At 45.7% G+C, this 14,846-nt stretch overlaps 2 protein-coding genes across 2 annotated transcripts in view; both read left to right on the top strand.

The window, feature by feature from the left end:
- Positions 1 to 21: 21 nt before the first annotated feature.
- Positions 22 to 6,957, top strand: NUDT21 (nudix hydrolase 21). The gene is made up of 7 exons (XM_082770384.1): positions 22 to 190; positions 2,173 to 2,373; positions 3,599 to 3,662; positions 4,361 to 4,450; positions 5,124 to 5,199; positions 5,568 to 5,682; positions 6,671 to 6,957. The coding sequence occupies exons 1-7, from the start codon at positions 75 to 77 to the stop codon at positions 6,690 to 6,692; spliced, it is 684 nt and encodes a 227-aa protein (XP_082626510.1). The 5' UTR covers positions 22 to 74; the 3' UTR covers positions 6,693 to 6,957.
- Positions 6,958 to 7,855: 898 nt separating this feature from the next.
- The window catches only part of AMFR (autocrine motility factor receptor), a 29,437-nt gene continuing 22,446 nt past the window's right edge, over positions 7,856 to 14,846 (top strand). The window contains exons 1-4 of the mRNA XM_082769790.1: positions 7,856 to 8,157; positions 9,514 to 9,606; positions 11,380 to 11,544; positions 13,232 to 13,384. Of these exons, the coding sequence (XP_082625916.1) occupies positions 7,939 to 8,157; positions 9,514 to 9,606; positions 11,380 to 11,544; positions 13,232 to 13,384 (630 nt within the window). The 5' untranslated portion in view covers positions 7,856 to 7,938. The remainder of the gene's footprint in view (positions 8,158 to 9,513; positions 9,607 to 11,379; positions 11,545 to 13,231; positions 13,385 to 14,846) is intronic.

Here is a 14,846-nt window from a genome sequence, read left to right as displayed (position 1 = left end):
GCGCGGCGCGTTGAGGCGGCTTCCGGGTGGTTGATGGCGGACGGCGCTCCCGCCGGCCTGCTGCCCTCGCCGCCATGTCGGTGGTGCCGCCCAACCGCTCGCAGACCGGCTGGCCCCGCGGGGTCAACCAGTTCGGCAATAAGTACATCCAGCAGACCAAGCCGCTCACCCTCGAGAGGACCATCAACCTGTGAGCGCCCCGACAGCGCTCGGCCCGCGCCGGGGGGAGGCTGTGAGGGGCCCTGGGGGGCTGCTGAGGGGCTCTGGGGGTTTCTGAGGGGCTCTGGGGGGCTCTGAGGGGTTCTGGGTGCAGCAAGGGAGGCTTTCAGGCAGGAGCAGAGGCTCAGGGCAGCCCTCGTTGCTCTCTGCAACTGCCTGAAGTGAAGCTGTGGGAAGCTGGGGTCGGCCTCTTCTCGCAGGTACCCAGTGATAGGAGCAGAGGGAATGGGTTCAGGGTGCCCCAGGGGAGGTTCAGGTTGGAAATGAGGAGACATTGCTGCTCAGAAAGAGCAGTCAGGCACTGGGGTGGGTTGCCCAGGGAGGTGGTGGAGTCACCGACCCTGGGGGTGTTCAGGGAGAGGTTGGACCTGGTGCCTGGGTACATGGTTAGTGGGTGACAGCAGTGGTCAGACCAGGTGATCTTAGAGGTCTCTTCCAACCTGTATGAATCTATGGTTCTATGTTTCTAGGGGGTCAGGGAGAGGTGGCATGGGGCGAGGGGTGGCTCCTCTGCCCCTCTTGCAGCTTTCAGGGTGACTCCTGGGAGAGCAGAGGGGCTCTGCTGCCCTTGGGCTCACCCAGCATGTGGTTAGATCCCCCTGCTGCCACTGAGTGAGCCAGGTGTTTTAATTCAACTTCACTTTGGTTGCTACCTGACAAAGTTTGTATCTGTGGCAATTAGAGCAATTATTTGCTGCACGTACTTTTATTGCATGAGAAGGCACCTATTTCTGCCGCCTTCTCTGAGTAAACTCTGATGCATTCTTTGGGGAATATGCCTGTCAAGCTGCAAGGCAGTAAATGTGAACTGCAATAGTCCATATTCACTGTTCACTTAATCAAACAAATTAGTGTGTATTGCTTGGTACAGCTGGGTTTATTCACAGTTAGAGTCTTATTGCAGAAGTTTCAATGTTAGTTTCAAAGGCTGGGATATTTTTGTGGTGTTTCTGAAGAGAAGAATCAGTAGGAAACTATTACCAACTTTTTTTGTAAAGCTCAAGCTAACAGTTTTGAGGTAGGAACTGATGTACCCACGCACACATGGTATAGGGTATTACAGGGTAACACAGTGGGTTGTTAGTGTGGCTCTCTGGGAATCAAAAAGAAAGGAAATGAATGGAAACGTAGGTTGTTCTAAGTGCAGGGGAGAAGCTTGTTCATGAAGGTATCAGCAGCTAGGAAATGAATTTTGGCTCACTTGTGTGCCTGAGAATGGCTCCAGCAGCTGGAAGTGGGTTGTGATTTCTTTACTTGCATTTAGTTGGACAATAATGCTTTCCTGTTGCCCTCTGTGCCTTCTTGGACTGTTTAATTTCTTAAGTTTTCCTTTCTTCTGATTCTTCTCTCTCTACTTGGTCCCTGTTGCCTATAGAAATCCCTTCAGGGTACGCTGCGTTGTTTCTAGAGGAAGCAGAGGTCCAGCACCAAAGCCACCTGCGTGATCTGCTCAAGCTCTTCTTACCCCAGGCCCCCAGCTCTGCCCTTGACGCTCAGTGTTCCCCTTCCATGATCCAGGCATCTCATTTTCCCCATCAAAGCAAAACCTCTTCTAACAGTTCAGTTATCCGGCTCTTCATCACTCCTGCAGAAACGGGAGCTGTCCCGTGCAGCTTCCATCCTTCCCAGCAGTTCTCTCCTGTCCCTTTCCCATCTCCTCTCAGAGCCTCGGCTGCCGTTGCTCTGCGGTGTGCAGGTCCAAGCGGGCTGCTGGCACGTCTGGAGTTCCCTGCCTGCTTCTGAATCAGCCCCATAACATCGTGTCCGGTCAGCCTGGCTTCCTGTGCTTGTATCTCCTCGAGCAGATCTTGATGTCATGCGGGTGCTGCAACTCAGCTTGCCACCTCCCTATGAGAGTGACAGTTACCCTTTGCTCAAGCAGGGACAGTTTGTGTGCTTGTGATTTAAATCCAGCCTTCTTGTCATGCTGTAACCTATTTCTTTTCCTTATAGGTATCCTCTTACCAACTATACCTTTGGTACAAAGGAGCCCCTCTATGAGAAGGACAGCTCAGTGGCAGCTCGCTTTCAACGCATGAGAGAAGAATTTGACAAAATCGGCATGAGGCGGACAGTGGAAGGGGTTCTGATCGTACACGAGCATAGGCTGCCCCACGTGCTGTTACTGCAGCTGGGAACGACTTTCTTCAAGCTGTAAGTCTCTGCTTATTGTACCGACCTTCCTAATCCAACCTTAACATCCCAGACCTCTAAATGTGCTTATTAGAAGCTAAAATGTGGCCGGATCTGTTAGGAGTTCTGAAGGGGATTCATTTGTTGCAAGGACATAATCTGGGAAAAGGTTTTTTGGATGATGAAGTTTTCTTCTGAAATATGTGTGTTTGACTCATGAGTGGGGTCACTTTGGGTTTGGACCAGCTGGAAATCTTAGTTACAGTGCATCAGCAGTCCTGTTTAACGCTCTTATCAGAGACAGACTTTTGTTCTCACACTGTTAGGAAAGCTGTTATGCTTAAATACCCATATGGTGTGGCTGCAGAAATGGTAAAGTGAAGCTCGGGGCATAAACACGGAATTTCCCTGATAAACACGGAACGGGATCCGTTTACAAAACTGCTGGGTAGGCTGGAGGCAATAAGAAAGGCATTTGAATGTGTGAGGAAAAACATGTCAGTTAGTTTAATAGTTTTCGCTACTGGAGTGAAATTTTAGTTTGGATCATACGTTTGTGGTGGTGGTGCTTGTTTTCTTGTTTTAAACTGGGTGGACTGAACTTGAGATGAGTTACAACCAGTAACACACGCAGTGGATGTTCTTAACGCTTGCGGTGTTTGCTCTCAAGTGAGGGGGAAAAATCTAACTTGGTATCCAGGTGCTTTTTAGACATTTTGATGTGGGATGTGTGTGTGGACTAAGTAGGCTGGACTCTGACCATTTTTCAGAAAAACTTGTGATGTAAATGTCCTTTTATTCTTTCATTAATCTTGCATTAAATGCAGGAGGGTTCCCCACTTTTATGCTTCTGTATGCTTCACTAAGGGCTGCTTTTGAGATTAGAGCAACTACAATTGATACTTACAACCTTTTCTTTGATTTCTGATGGTTTTGTATTGCTGTTTAAGTTTTACCTTTTAAATGCCCTGTTCATTAACAAGTGTATTGTCATACTTTTGTCCCATTGACGTTAAAGTCTTGTGTACAGTTTTATTTATCAAAGGGACATGTGGTAGCCCTTTTAGTTTTGGTGAAGGCTATCCTTTTGTCTTAAGCTTTAACAAGGTTAGATGTGGAAGTTCAGGTGCAAGAGCCTTGAGTGAATTCATAGCTCCCTGCCTGGAAGCATGTCCGAACTTACCTGTGAAAGTCTGTCAATACTGTAACGCGTAAACCTAGCTTTAATCATTGATTATTTTAACAGACCTGGTGGTGAACTCAATCCAGGAGAAGATGAGGTAGAGGGGCTCAAACGCTTAATGACAGAGGTCTGTTTTCTTTCGTTACGTTGCAATTCTGGAATGTTATAGAATGTTGAATTATTCTAGAGTTAGTAGAATAGCCAAAGAATTAAAGTAGTCTCCTTATCACTTCTGTTATTCTGATGCCTTTGTGTTTGGTTGTAAAGTGTTCTTGGGCAGCTAACAACGTAAAGCAGTCGGTTCTCGTTCACCTGCGTGGTGAGAGGGTGACCGAGCGGTCCAGTGGCAGCCCCCCTTCCTACCACTCAAGCCCTGTGCTCGTTTTCAGCTTTGCTTTTGGGCTGGCTTCAGGCAAGTGAGTGTGTAGGTGGGCTGTAAACTATGATGCTGAGCATGACTGAGGACAAGTTTTTGAGACAGTTTTCACAACACACTGATTAATAGCTTAAATGCGCTCTGCTGAACCTCAGTTAATACTGTCAGGTAGTATAATGTGGCATTTTGTTCTTCCACTGGTAGTACAACTGAACGTAGCATGGAATTTGGAATGTTTTCTAAAGTGTCCTTGTCCTGTCAAGAGAGGTTTCTATGATAAAATGTCACTTTACACAAATATTCTTTAAAAAATAAATAAATAAAAAAGCTGTTCCAGAGTAGTCCTGATCTACATCCCTTATTACAACAAGTCTTTGTGCTTCCAGTGTATGTTTTCTGAAATTTTTGCTTGGGGCATTTAATTTTGACTGTGACTGGGTATTTGATAGATACTGGGCCGTCAGGATGGTGTTCAGCAAGACTGGGTGATTGATGACTGCATTGGCAACTGGTGGAGACCGAACTTCGAACCTCCGCAGGTGAGCACGTCTCTCACGTCTCTTGGCTTTCATTTTCTTCAATATTGATCATTTTTTCCAAAAGTTTTCAATCTGCCAGTTGGGCTTTTTAGATGATGAAATAGATGAAATAGAGTTGGGCTCTATTTCATCTGCTTTCTGTGACTGAGGACAAACTCCAAAGTTTTTCAAGTTTTTCTTGTGGAAACTGCCTCTGCCTCGTCACGCCTGTCCTGATGGATGAGAAAGCATGGATGTAATAGTTTCCAGTCCCTTGCTAAGCTAGGCACTCCATTTAAACTCATTTAAGCTATTTTAACCACAATGGAAACTTGTTCACTGGTACAGATGGAGCAGATGCCCTGTGAATAAAATGGTCTGACTGCTCCAGTTCTGAATGCTTCGATCCTGCGAATACTTGCTCAGTTTGCTATTACACATTTCTGTTCTGTTGGGTTGTGTTAACTGGTAACGAGTGTTGGTACCTCTTGAGATCCTCCGGAGAGTTGTGAAGGCAACAGGATTCCTTCTTGATCCTTTCTCACAAAAGCTGTTTTCATTATTTGTTGCCATGAAGAAACAACGTAGGATGTGCTGAAAACTCGGACAGTGCTTAATAACTTATACATGAGCATTTAAGAACACATAGTATTTTCAAAGCTCTGTATGACCAAACTTTTTATATTTCTTCCAGTATCCCTATATCCCAGCTCATATTACAAAACCAAAAGAGCACAAAAAGCTTTTCTTGGTCCAGCTTCAAGAAAAGGGTAAGTGTTTGCTACAGAATATTGGATTTATAAAACTCTAAATGCTCGCACTTCATGCAAGGAAATGTGGTAGCAAGTTAATTTTCATATGCTTGCAGTTGTTTATAGTTAAACATTAAAAAAAATAAATTCTGGTATCAGTTTTGAAGCTAGGTGATCCTCTGAACACAAGGTCCTAGTAAATTCCCATTCTTGCTCCCACACCATGTGTACAACTCTGTATTTAACTGTGAAGGGAATAAACCTGCTCTAGTACTACAGTGCTGTATGTAGCAATCTTGCTTAGAGATTGGGGGGGTGATACCTTGTCTGAATGCTTGGTGGATGTTTTTTTTGTTTAATATTAATCAACTCACCTTTATTTGTAGCTTTGTTTGCAGTCCCCAAAAATTACAAACTGGTCGCTGCACCGTTGTTTGAGCTCTATGACAACGCACCAGGATATGGACCTATTATTTCCAGCCTTCCTCAACTTTTGAGCAGGTATATTGTGTTCATATGTGAGGTAGTTTTGGGGAACTTTGACACCAAAGCAAGGCTAGGCACTACAGAAGCAAATTATGAAAAGGTTGCAGCTATCCCAAAGAGCTTAGAGTTTGCCTCGCACAAGTTGTGGTGGATGCATAATGTCAGGTGAAGAGCTGAGGGGCACGAGGACGTATTAGATGGTGTGGACACTTCAGAGGCAGTGGTTGCATCTTGCCAGCACCAAAATCCCATTTGGAAGTTTTAACAGAGGAAAACCTGAAAGTGCACGCGCAGCTTCGCCCGTGCTAAGTACCAGCTTCTTCCAAGTGTTTGGGACAATGTGAGAGGAAAAGCCAAGATGCTTATTTGAAGCACTGAGTTATGTGCTGTGTGTTTTCCTCCGTCTAGTCCCAATTTTGGTACTTGTTCCTCAGGGCCTTTCCCCCTCCCTGCTCTGTCTAAAGTACCAGGGAAGCACGGGCTATTACACAGCCAAACTCCAGTTTGGCACCAGAGCAATGGCTGCATCCCAACAAAGGACATCAGGAAGCTGAGATGGAGGCTTCCTTTCGCTTTGTGTGTGCACAGTGCTATTCTGTCTGCTGGGAAATGTAGTTGACAAGAATTAGCTCTTCTGCTGAGTCTGTCTGCTACCTTTCGAGTGTGTAAAACTGGCTCTGATGACAGAAATGCTGTGAGAGTTACTGATGGGTTACATAACTCTCACTGGTATTTTCATATCTGTGAAGCTCTCTAAAGAGATGAAATAATTATTTCTTTTGCAGCCTTAAGAGACAGATGTGCAATGCTAGCATAGCATTGGCTGTTAAAAATAACGCTTCTTGCTATGCTAAAGTCGTCTTATGGAAAAAAAAATCACTTTTCCTCTGTCAGATGGAGTCTTATCAAGAGCAAAACGAAAACATTTGCTTATTCATTCCAAAATGTCAGTTAAATGAAAACAACAAAAGTCTCTCACGTGGTATAACCCTTTTAATTTTAGGTTCAACTTTATCTACAACTGAGCTCCCATATACCCGAAGAGTCTGACAGAAGAAGCCGTCTCTGTGAGCACAGCTTTAAAATGTAGAAAAAAGAATGTGTGTGACAAGGATTTTTTTTATGTTGTTCTTTACCTGAAGTCCACTGAACTTTCTCTTGTATGAATAGAGAAGCGAATCTCAACTGTTTGAGTAGTGGGATGGCAATGTGATAGATATCAGTGTTTTAATCACTTTTCATTGTAATACTCACCTTTTTTTTGTACAACATTAAACAAAATGGGTCTGATTCTGTTTGTCTTCCAGTGTGTTTTTTTGCTGTGGTTGTCTTCTACTTTTAAGAGCATATTTTAAAATTTGTTACTTGAGCAATACAGAAAACCTCAAGAACAAGCGGAGGATCTGACCATTCAGGGCACATCCGACTGTGCCCTAATTTTCATCCCTGAGCACAGACTTAGTCTGAGGGAGAGATTCAGAAGTACAACTAGGTGCAAGATAATTTTGAGCCTTTCTTTAATTCGAAGAACTGAGTTTATGTTTTGAGTGAGAGTATAAATAATTAAAGCCATTTTAAAAAACTTATTCAAAATAATCTGTAGGCATTGCTGTTTGTACAGGGCTTTCACAAAATAAAACGTGCATCTTCACCCTCTCTGTCCCCTGAAGAAAGCAACAGCCTAACACAAGTCAATTCTGCTGGACAGGCCTGAGAGCCAATTAAATACAGAAGTCAGATTCATTTTATATATTTGTAGCAGGACTGAGCTTGGCTCATGTTGGAGTGTGCCAATGCCTCATGCAGGCGGTTCTGCATGATGCCGACCTCCTGGTGCTGTGTCATGGTGCGAGGGATCCCAGCACCCCAGCTCCCTCTCCCCAACACTTCAGCCTCCTGCAGGTTGCAGCAGCCCACACATCTCCGCGCATTTTTATTCGCATACTCAGCCGCTGCCTTCACCCTTCTGCCGCAGCCTTGCTCCGGATCCCGCTCGTGCCCTGTGCCGGGCGGCGGACCCGCCCCTCCCCGGCTCGGGGGGAGCCCCAACGGCCGCCCGGGGGCCGCTCCTCAGCACCCCCCGCCCCGAGCCGGGAGCCGGGGCCGCTCCCCGGGGCCTTCCCTTCCCCTTCTCTTTCTCTTTCTCCTTCCCCTTCCCCGGCCCCGGCGGGGGCGGCGCGGCCCGGCCCCGGCGAGGGGCGGTACCGGGGGCCGTGCGGGCGGGCTGTAGGCCGCAGGAAGCGGGCCCGCGGCCCGCAGGGGGGCTCCGCGATGCCGCTGCTGTTCCTGGAGCGCTTCCCCTGGCCCAGCCTCCGCACCTACACCGCGCTCAGCGCCCTGGCGCTGCTGGCAGCCGCCCTCAGCGCCTACCGAGCCCTCGGACGGGCCCCCGAAGCCGCCGCCGGCTCCACCGCCGAGCTGCAGGCGCGGGGCGGGCCGCGGGCCCTGGACGTCGCCTCCTTCCTGCTCGCCGACAGCCTCTGCGTCTGGGTGAGGCCCGGGATGGCCGCAGGGGGCTCGGCCCTCAGCGCCCCGCAGCCCCCGGGGCTCCCCCGGGCTCCCCCTCCCGGGTCCTGCAGCGGGGCCGGGGCCTGTGGTGGTGGGCGGGGGGGCTCGGCTGCAGCCCTGCTTGGGCGCCCGGGCTGAGGGTGAGGGGGGCAGCGGGGCCCGAGCCCTCCCCGGTGGGAGGTTTGGGGGAAAATCGGGGGAAATCGGCACTGCGGAGGGGGTGCTGCGGGGCCCTGGGCACTTAGAGCCTTGGAAGTGCTCAGGTGGCTCGGCTGGGGATCTTTGCGAGGCTCTATCAGCGCTTTGAGCCCACGCTTTCTTTATTTTTTTCAAGAATTAATACTTAAAGGCACATAGATAAGAGGAAACATCCACGCATTCTTTAAAAAAAAATACCTATATACTTCTAGAAGCCCAAACGAGTTTCAGAGATGATAGCGTAAGAGTAAATTTCTCGCTTTGCTGATTTCCCTGTGGTCTGGCTGGAGTCAAGGCTCGGCAGGGGGATGTCAGAAATGCCCGGCTGAAATCTTGCTGCTGAACTTTCTGACGTTTGTCAGTGAAAGGTGGTGTTTGCTGTAATGCAGGTGTTCGGCTTCCTCGCTTGGCCGAGGCTTAGGTTTTGAGAATGCTGAGCACATTCAGCCTGCTGAGGCTGTTCGGAAACTTGGCATTAGGACCTTAAATTAAGAGCCCTGGAAAAGTTGATTGTGTGCCTTAGGCATGACAGGGCGATGCTGCATCATCGCCTCCTCCTGCCTCTTAGTGTTTCGGGTAGGTCAACAGATAATTACAAATTTCTTCATCAGATCTGACAGTTTTCCAGGCCCGCGTGTTCGGCTCCTTACTGCTTTGCTTTAAAGCAGGCTCCCAGGAAAGATGTGAGCAGGGTTGTTACAGAAAGCTTGCATGCTACTGTGTGTTTCAAGTAACAACAGATTGAAGGTGGAGTTGTTTAAGATGTATGCTTAACATGCAGCTCCTGCACGTGAAGCAAAATAAGCGTCCTGGCGAGCTGTAGGTTTTGACCCCATGCTCCTTAGTGCTAAAGTTTGCTAATCTGCATAAAACAGTTTATCGCAAAGCGTTGGGTTTGTTGGATTTACTGGTATATCAAGTGTTAGTATTTCTAGAAAGGAGTTGTGACTTATCAGCTACTGTCCCTATCTTAGAAGAGGCCAGGCTTAAATTTCACCAAAAAAAAAAAAAAAAAAAAAGGCAGCCAGAACTATTTAATAAACAAAGGAAGGCTCTGTTAGACTCGTTCTTTCCCCTTTTCTCCCTCCCTTTTTGAGTAGGGCAAAAGTATTTGTTACTGACTGCTTTATTCCCTTGCAGGTACTAGTGAACACTGCCTGCTGTTTTCTGATGTTGGTTGCTAAACTAATCCAGTATGTGGTGTTTGGTCCTCTTCGTGTCAGCGAGAGGCAGGTAAGAGAGCAATGCCCTGGTGTCTCTGGTGTTGAATAATTTCATGGTGTGTGTGACTGGTGTGGTTTTCCATAGGGAACTGCTTAAGTTACACAATAAATTTTAAAACAAATTCAATTCCTACTACTTGGAATTCTCACTTCTGAAAGTGATATCCAGTGACACCATACAGAAAACAATCCACCCAAGAAACCCCTCATAGTTAGCCAGTATATCTGCAGTTACAAACTTCCAGTTCATGTCTGGAGTGAACCTTTCTTTTTCATTGTCCTAATTATATTTTATAAGCCCACGGTCAGCTTGAAAATCCTGCTTCCTTAATATAAACTTGGTCAGATTTCTTACAAGTCCACCTTGTCTCATGGTATTTATAACATCCATATATTCTTCCCTAGTCTGATTGCATTTGGCAGCATTTCCCCATTACATTTCATAGTTAGTTATCAGCACTGGCAGCTGGAGTTCCCTCTTGTACTTTGATTTTTGCCTTGATTGCTCGAGAAGTGCACGTGCTCTCCAGCCCCAGGCACTGAGTGGATGCCTGATCCACCCCAGGTGTAAGAGGCAGTAGGTAGGCATGTGCCCGGAGAAAGGAGGTGATCAGGTCTGAAGGCTCATGCTCCTCGTCCTGCTCTGAGGCTATGTGAGAATGTTTTTTAAAAAGCCCCATTTTATTTTTAAAGCAGGATCCTGCAAAAGATGGAAGCAGCAGCAGTGGTTGGAATAGTATATATTTTAAAAATAATTGTGTAATTGCAGTGCTCTAGGAAAAATCAGGCCATGATTATTTTTGACACGCAGAGCCGAGGCACCTAAATCTTCATGAATAGCCATGGATCCCTCACAGCGTATTGTGCTTGTGATTCCCTCCCCTTACAGCCTCCAAGTGAGGTGTTTTACAAACAGGGCACTCTGAAATTGCATTGGGCCAGACTTTTTTTTCCATCTGTGTTGACTGTGAGGATGTGGCATTGTAACCAGTGATAATTTCCAAGACGTTCTCCACCCTCTTAAAACGAGAAGTGGCAGGCAATAACTGTGGATCCATTTGCTTTTGGACAGTGGGATAAGCTTCAGTCCTCATTTAGAGGTTATTAACATTGGTGAGCCAAAAGTGGCAGCATTGGGAAGGAATTCTGGGTGTGTCTTAACTCTTGTCCTGGTGATTTCATTGTGTTCCTTAACCAAGCATTCTATTCCATAACATTGTTCTCTCCTCAACAAACTGGCTTTCTGTCTGCTGCTTGAGAAGATCATACTTTTTCTTTCATGCTGCATGTGCGTGGGAATAGGTTTTTTTTTTTTTTTTATATATTGCTCATCCATTTCATTCTCCACTGTAGGCATTGTGCTTTTTAAGAGCTGACTTTTTATCTTTATCTCTACTTTTGACAGGTACTTTTGGGAGTGTGGTGCTAGGCTATTTGGGCATCTTGTCTAGCTTAATGTGGCTGTTCTTCTGGTCAGCACAGCAGGGAGAACTTTGTGTCTGAGGCCCAGTAGCTGTGTTGCTTGGGTGTGGAAAATCAAATATTAGGGACTTCTAATGTTTTTAGTATTTTTTTTTTTTTTTAATTCAGTAATGGTAGCAAATAACTATTATAGATGTGTATGCATCTGGCTTTTGCTAACACATTGTCATGTTCCTGTTTCCATCTTCTTTCTCTCTTTCCGTCCCTCACTCCCCTACATATTATTTACTTTGGGCAGGGAGTTTTATGCATGTGGATTATCAGTGCTTTCACGGCAGTAACCAAACATCTTCCTTTTCAGCATCTCAAGGATAAGTTCTGGAATTTCATCTTCTACAAGTTCATCTTTATTTTTGGCGTGCTGAATGTTCAGACAGTGGAAGAAGTGGTCATGTGGTGCCTCTGGTTCTCTGGGCTCGTGTTTCTTCATCTCATGGTTCAGCTCTGCAAGGATCGCTTTGAATATGTAAGTTTTGATTAAGGGCTATCTTTTGGGTTATGCAAATTCCACTTCTGGTTTAGGCACTGGCTCATTAGAGGTTGCAAACAGGTCATTGAGACCTTTTCCCCACCTGAGGTGCTGAACATGTGCACCTTCCATTAGCTTCAAATAGGTGCTTAGGAATGCCACGTCAATCTTACTCCTTCAGTTTTCCCAGCAGATAAATAGAGCCGAAGAGGTTTATTTTCTTTAATAAATTGCTCCTTGCATGTGCCCTGTAATTACTGTTACATAATGCTGTGTGATGTTTTCATAGCTCTTCTCTATGAAGAAATCTTGACAACAGAACATCCTGTAGAACAGTGCCCTTCAGGAGTGGTCCATAAAACCTTCTTCTGTGAATTCCGTACTCATGTTTCAAGCTCATTTACATCTACCCAGTGTTGACTGCCAATGTCTGTATAATACACAGCACAACATTCTTCATAAGATATATCCAGTTTCTGTTAATACCAGGAATAATTTTGGTTGAGAGACACAAGAAAGCTAGGCAAGGAAGAGGGAACTGGAATTTGAACAATAAATCTTGCTCTTTAAACATTTATAATGCACATACATTTTCCTCAGCTTCTCTGTCCTGGATAAACCTTTGAACTAAATTGAATCCATGAATTTCCTTTTGGTAGCTTTGCAATTTATTATTTTTTTTATTAATATCCAGTAAGGCCTGTTAATTCACAAGTAGCTAAGCACTAAGCTTGAAATTAGATTGGTTGGGGTTAGGAAAATCGAGGCAGAAATGAACGAGGCAGACATATAGTAGTCTTGGTGTAGTTCAGAAAGCTGTAAAAGAACAAAGCTCGTGTGGGAAAGAATCCTTATTATATCCCTCCGCCTTCAAAGCATGTATATAAAACAAGGAAGAAAGAACCAATTTAAAAACAAAGGGAGTCAACTTCAGTCAGACCAGAATGAAGCTTTGGGCAACTCCTTTCCTCGTCCCATTCTTCTCTTTCCTACCCTGAAAATAAGGGGATGGAATGTTAAAATCCATCACCTCTTGGGTCATTTTTGATTTATACAGTAGCCTACTGTTAAAGTAGTTTAGATAATTAATATGTTATATATGCTATTGAATGAGACACAAAACTATTTTCAGTAGGCTCTGTCCAGCAGTCTCTAGCTGCAAGTGAGTTTTGGGGGGAGATCTCTAGTTTTATCAATGTCGTTAAGTTCTGGAAGATAAAGCTGGACAAATTCAGGTTAGCTGTGAGGTAAAAGAAAAAACACGCAGAGTTAATTATTCCCATTGCTCAAAGCCCTTAAATCAAGGTTAGGTGTCTTTCTAAAGCACGTATTCATCTGAAGCAGATGCTGTGGGTTTGATACAGAAACTACTGGGTGAGAAAGTGCCTGTGTTTTTCTCACACAGGTGACCTGAACATTATATCAGATAATCATAATGATCCCTTCTGGCTTGAAAAAAACACCCCGTGAATGTAAATGACAGGGAGATGAGCAATGCTTTGGGATGGTGCATGGTTTTAGCTTTATTCCGCATCACTTACTGCTACTCTGCATGGTTGAGGTTGCAAAACCTCATGGTTTTATTCTGGAAAGCAAAAGATTTTCCTGAACTAGGAGGTGAGTATGGAGGGCAGGGTGGATGAAGTGCTTCTTTAAACCTGTTACTTATGTTTTTGTGTTGCAGCTCTCCTTTTCTCCTACGACACCCATGAGCAGCCACATCAGAGTGCTGACCCTTCTCATCGCCATGCTCCTGTCCTGCTGCGGCCTGGCCGTCGTCTGTGCAGTTATTGGCTACACCCATGGCATGCACACCTTGGCTTTCATGGCAGCAGAGGTGAGGCTACCTTCAGGTGTCTTTGTTTCTGCCGTGCTTTTCATTCCTTCTTTGGGGTGTATGACACTCCTTGGTGGGTTTCCTTTTAGCTTCCCACAAGGAAGAAACTCTGAAGATGCATAAAATCCCCCCCTCTTTGTTTTAGAGTAGTTGCCAGATCTGCGTGCTTTCCCTGCTTAGAGCTTAACCCCACAAATACTCTTTGTCTGAAGAAAAGGATGAGAAGCTAAATCTGTAAGATGATGCTGAAATCAAGTGGCAGGGTATGAAAAAATAATGGTTGTGCTTCATGAACATTGCAAGAAGGGTTAGTTGAAATGGCCATTAGAGAGAGAGAGAGAGGGTGTACATGAACATGTAATGTGCACTTCAGCCTGTTTCTCTGAGGTGGTATTTTCTATTTCATTTCTCCCAGACAGGAGCATGACTAACATCGTTCCCCTAAGGCATGCTCATGGGGTTTGCTTCTGTTTGTGTGAAAAGTTGCATCCTGGGTGAGCTGAGCAGCTCGTGTTTGTGCACTCCTCTAAACATCAATACATTTGTGGGGCAAGCATCAATGTGTTTGTGGGGCAAAGATCGGCATGCTTGTGACATGGTGGTTGTTGCACTCTGCCTGAGGAAGTGACAGTCTTACAGGGGTGGCAACCAGTGTAGCTGCAATTAAGTCACACAGGCACATCCTTAGTTCAGATAGCATGTGTGATTTATTTTGCCTTTCCACTATCTTGAATTCATACTCAGAGTTAGTGAGGAGGACAGAGAACAATCAGCTGGTACATCTTAGGGTACTGTGCTGGTCACACCACAGCTCAGTTATTTAACACATCGATTTACTTTCCCTTAAATACAAGAATATGCTGTGGGGCCAGGTTTGCAGTTACGTGATGGAAGGATACTGAAGATTTCTGTCTGTTTCTAATAGCTGGGGTTTCATTCGTGGTGCATCTTTTATCTTGGCTCGGCAGAAGGAAGTATCTGCCTTGTACCCGCCTGGGGCAGGTTTATCAGGGAGGGTCATGGTTCTGAAGTGTTGCTTCTTGGCTCTGAACAATGTCTTGGTGGACGTGTTTTGGGCTGCAGGATGGGGCCCAGGTATTTGTTCCAGTGGGTTCTGTTCTGCCTGCTTATTAATAAAGGAGAGCGTAAGTGTGTGGTCCTCAACGAAGCTGTAGGTGTGCAGCAGAGGAGGTTTGTGGAGAATGTGTAGGAAAAGGTCTCCTGGTTTTTGAGGCCATTTGGAGCTGAGGTTTGCTGCTGGGTTTGCTAGCCACAGGTCAACTCCAGAAAGCTGCCTGATCGTTCACTGACCTCACTGATACTTTGGCCTCTGCAGTACCCAAAAGCAGTCAGCTCCAAGTCTCTGCTTTGTGTACGCAGATGAGCCCTTCTCGTTGTTGTGACTCACCTCCCTGATAACAGCCCTGGCTGTTTTCTCATAGTTCATGATAAAATACAGCAC

This window comes from Aythya marila (assembly GCF_965140915.1).
Source record: "Aythya marila genome assembly, chromosome: 12".
Taxonomy (NCBI): Eukaryota; Metazoa; Chordata; class Aves; order Anseriformes; family Anatidae; genus Aythya; species Aythya marila.
This window is presented reverse-complemented; position numbering and strand designations above follow the sequence as displayed.

Coding starts and splice junctions, on each gene's coding strand:
- NUDT21 (XM_082770384.1), top strand. CDS start 75: ATGTCGGTGGTGCCGCCCAACCGCTCGCAGACCGGCTGGCCCCGCGGG. Junction 191..2,172: donor CTCGAGAGGACCATCAACCT/GTGAGCGCCCCG, acceptor TTTTCCTTATAG/GTATCCTCTTACCAACTATA. Junction 3,663..4,360: donor TCAAACGCTTAATGACAGAG/GTCTGTTTTCTT, acceptor GGTATTTGATAG/ATACTGGGCCGTCAGGATGG.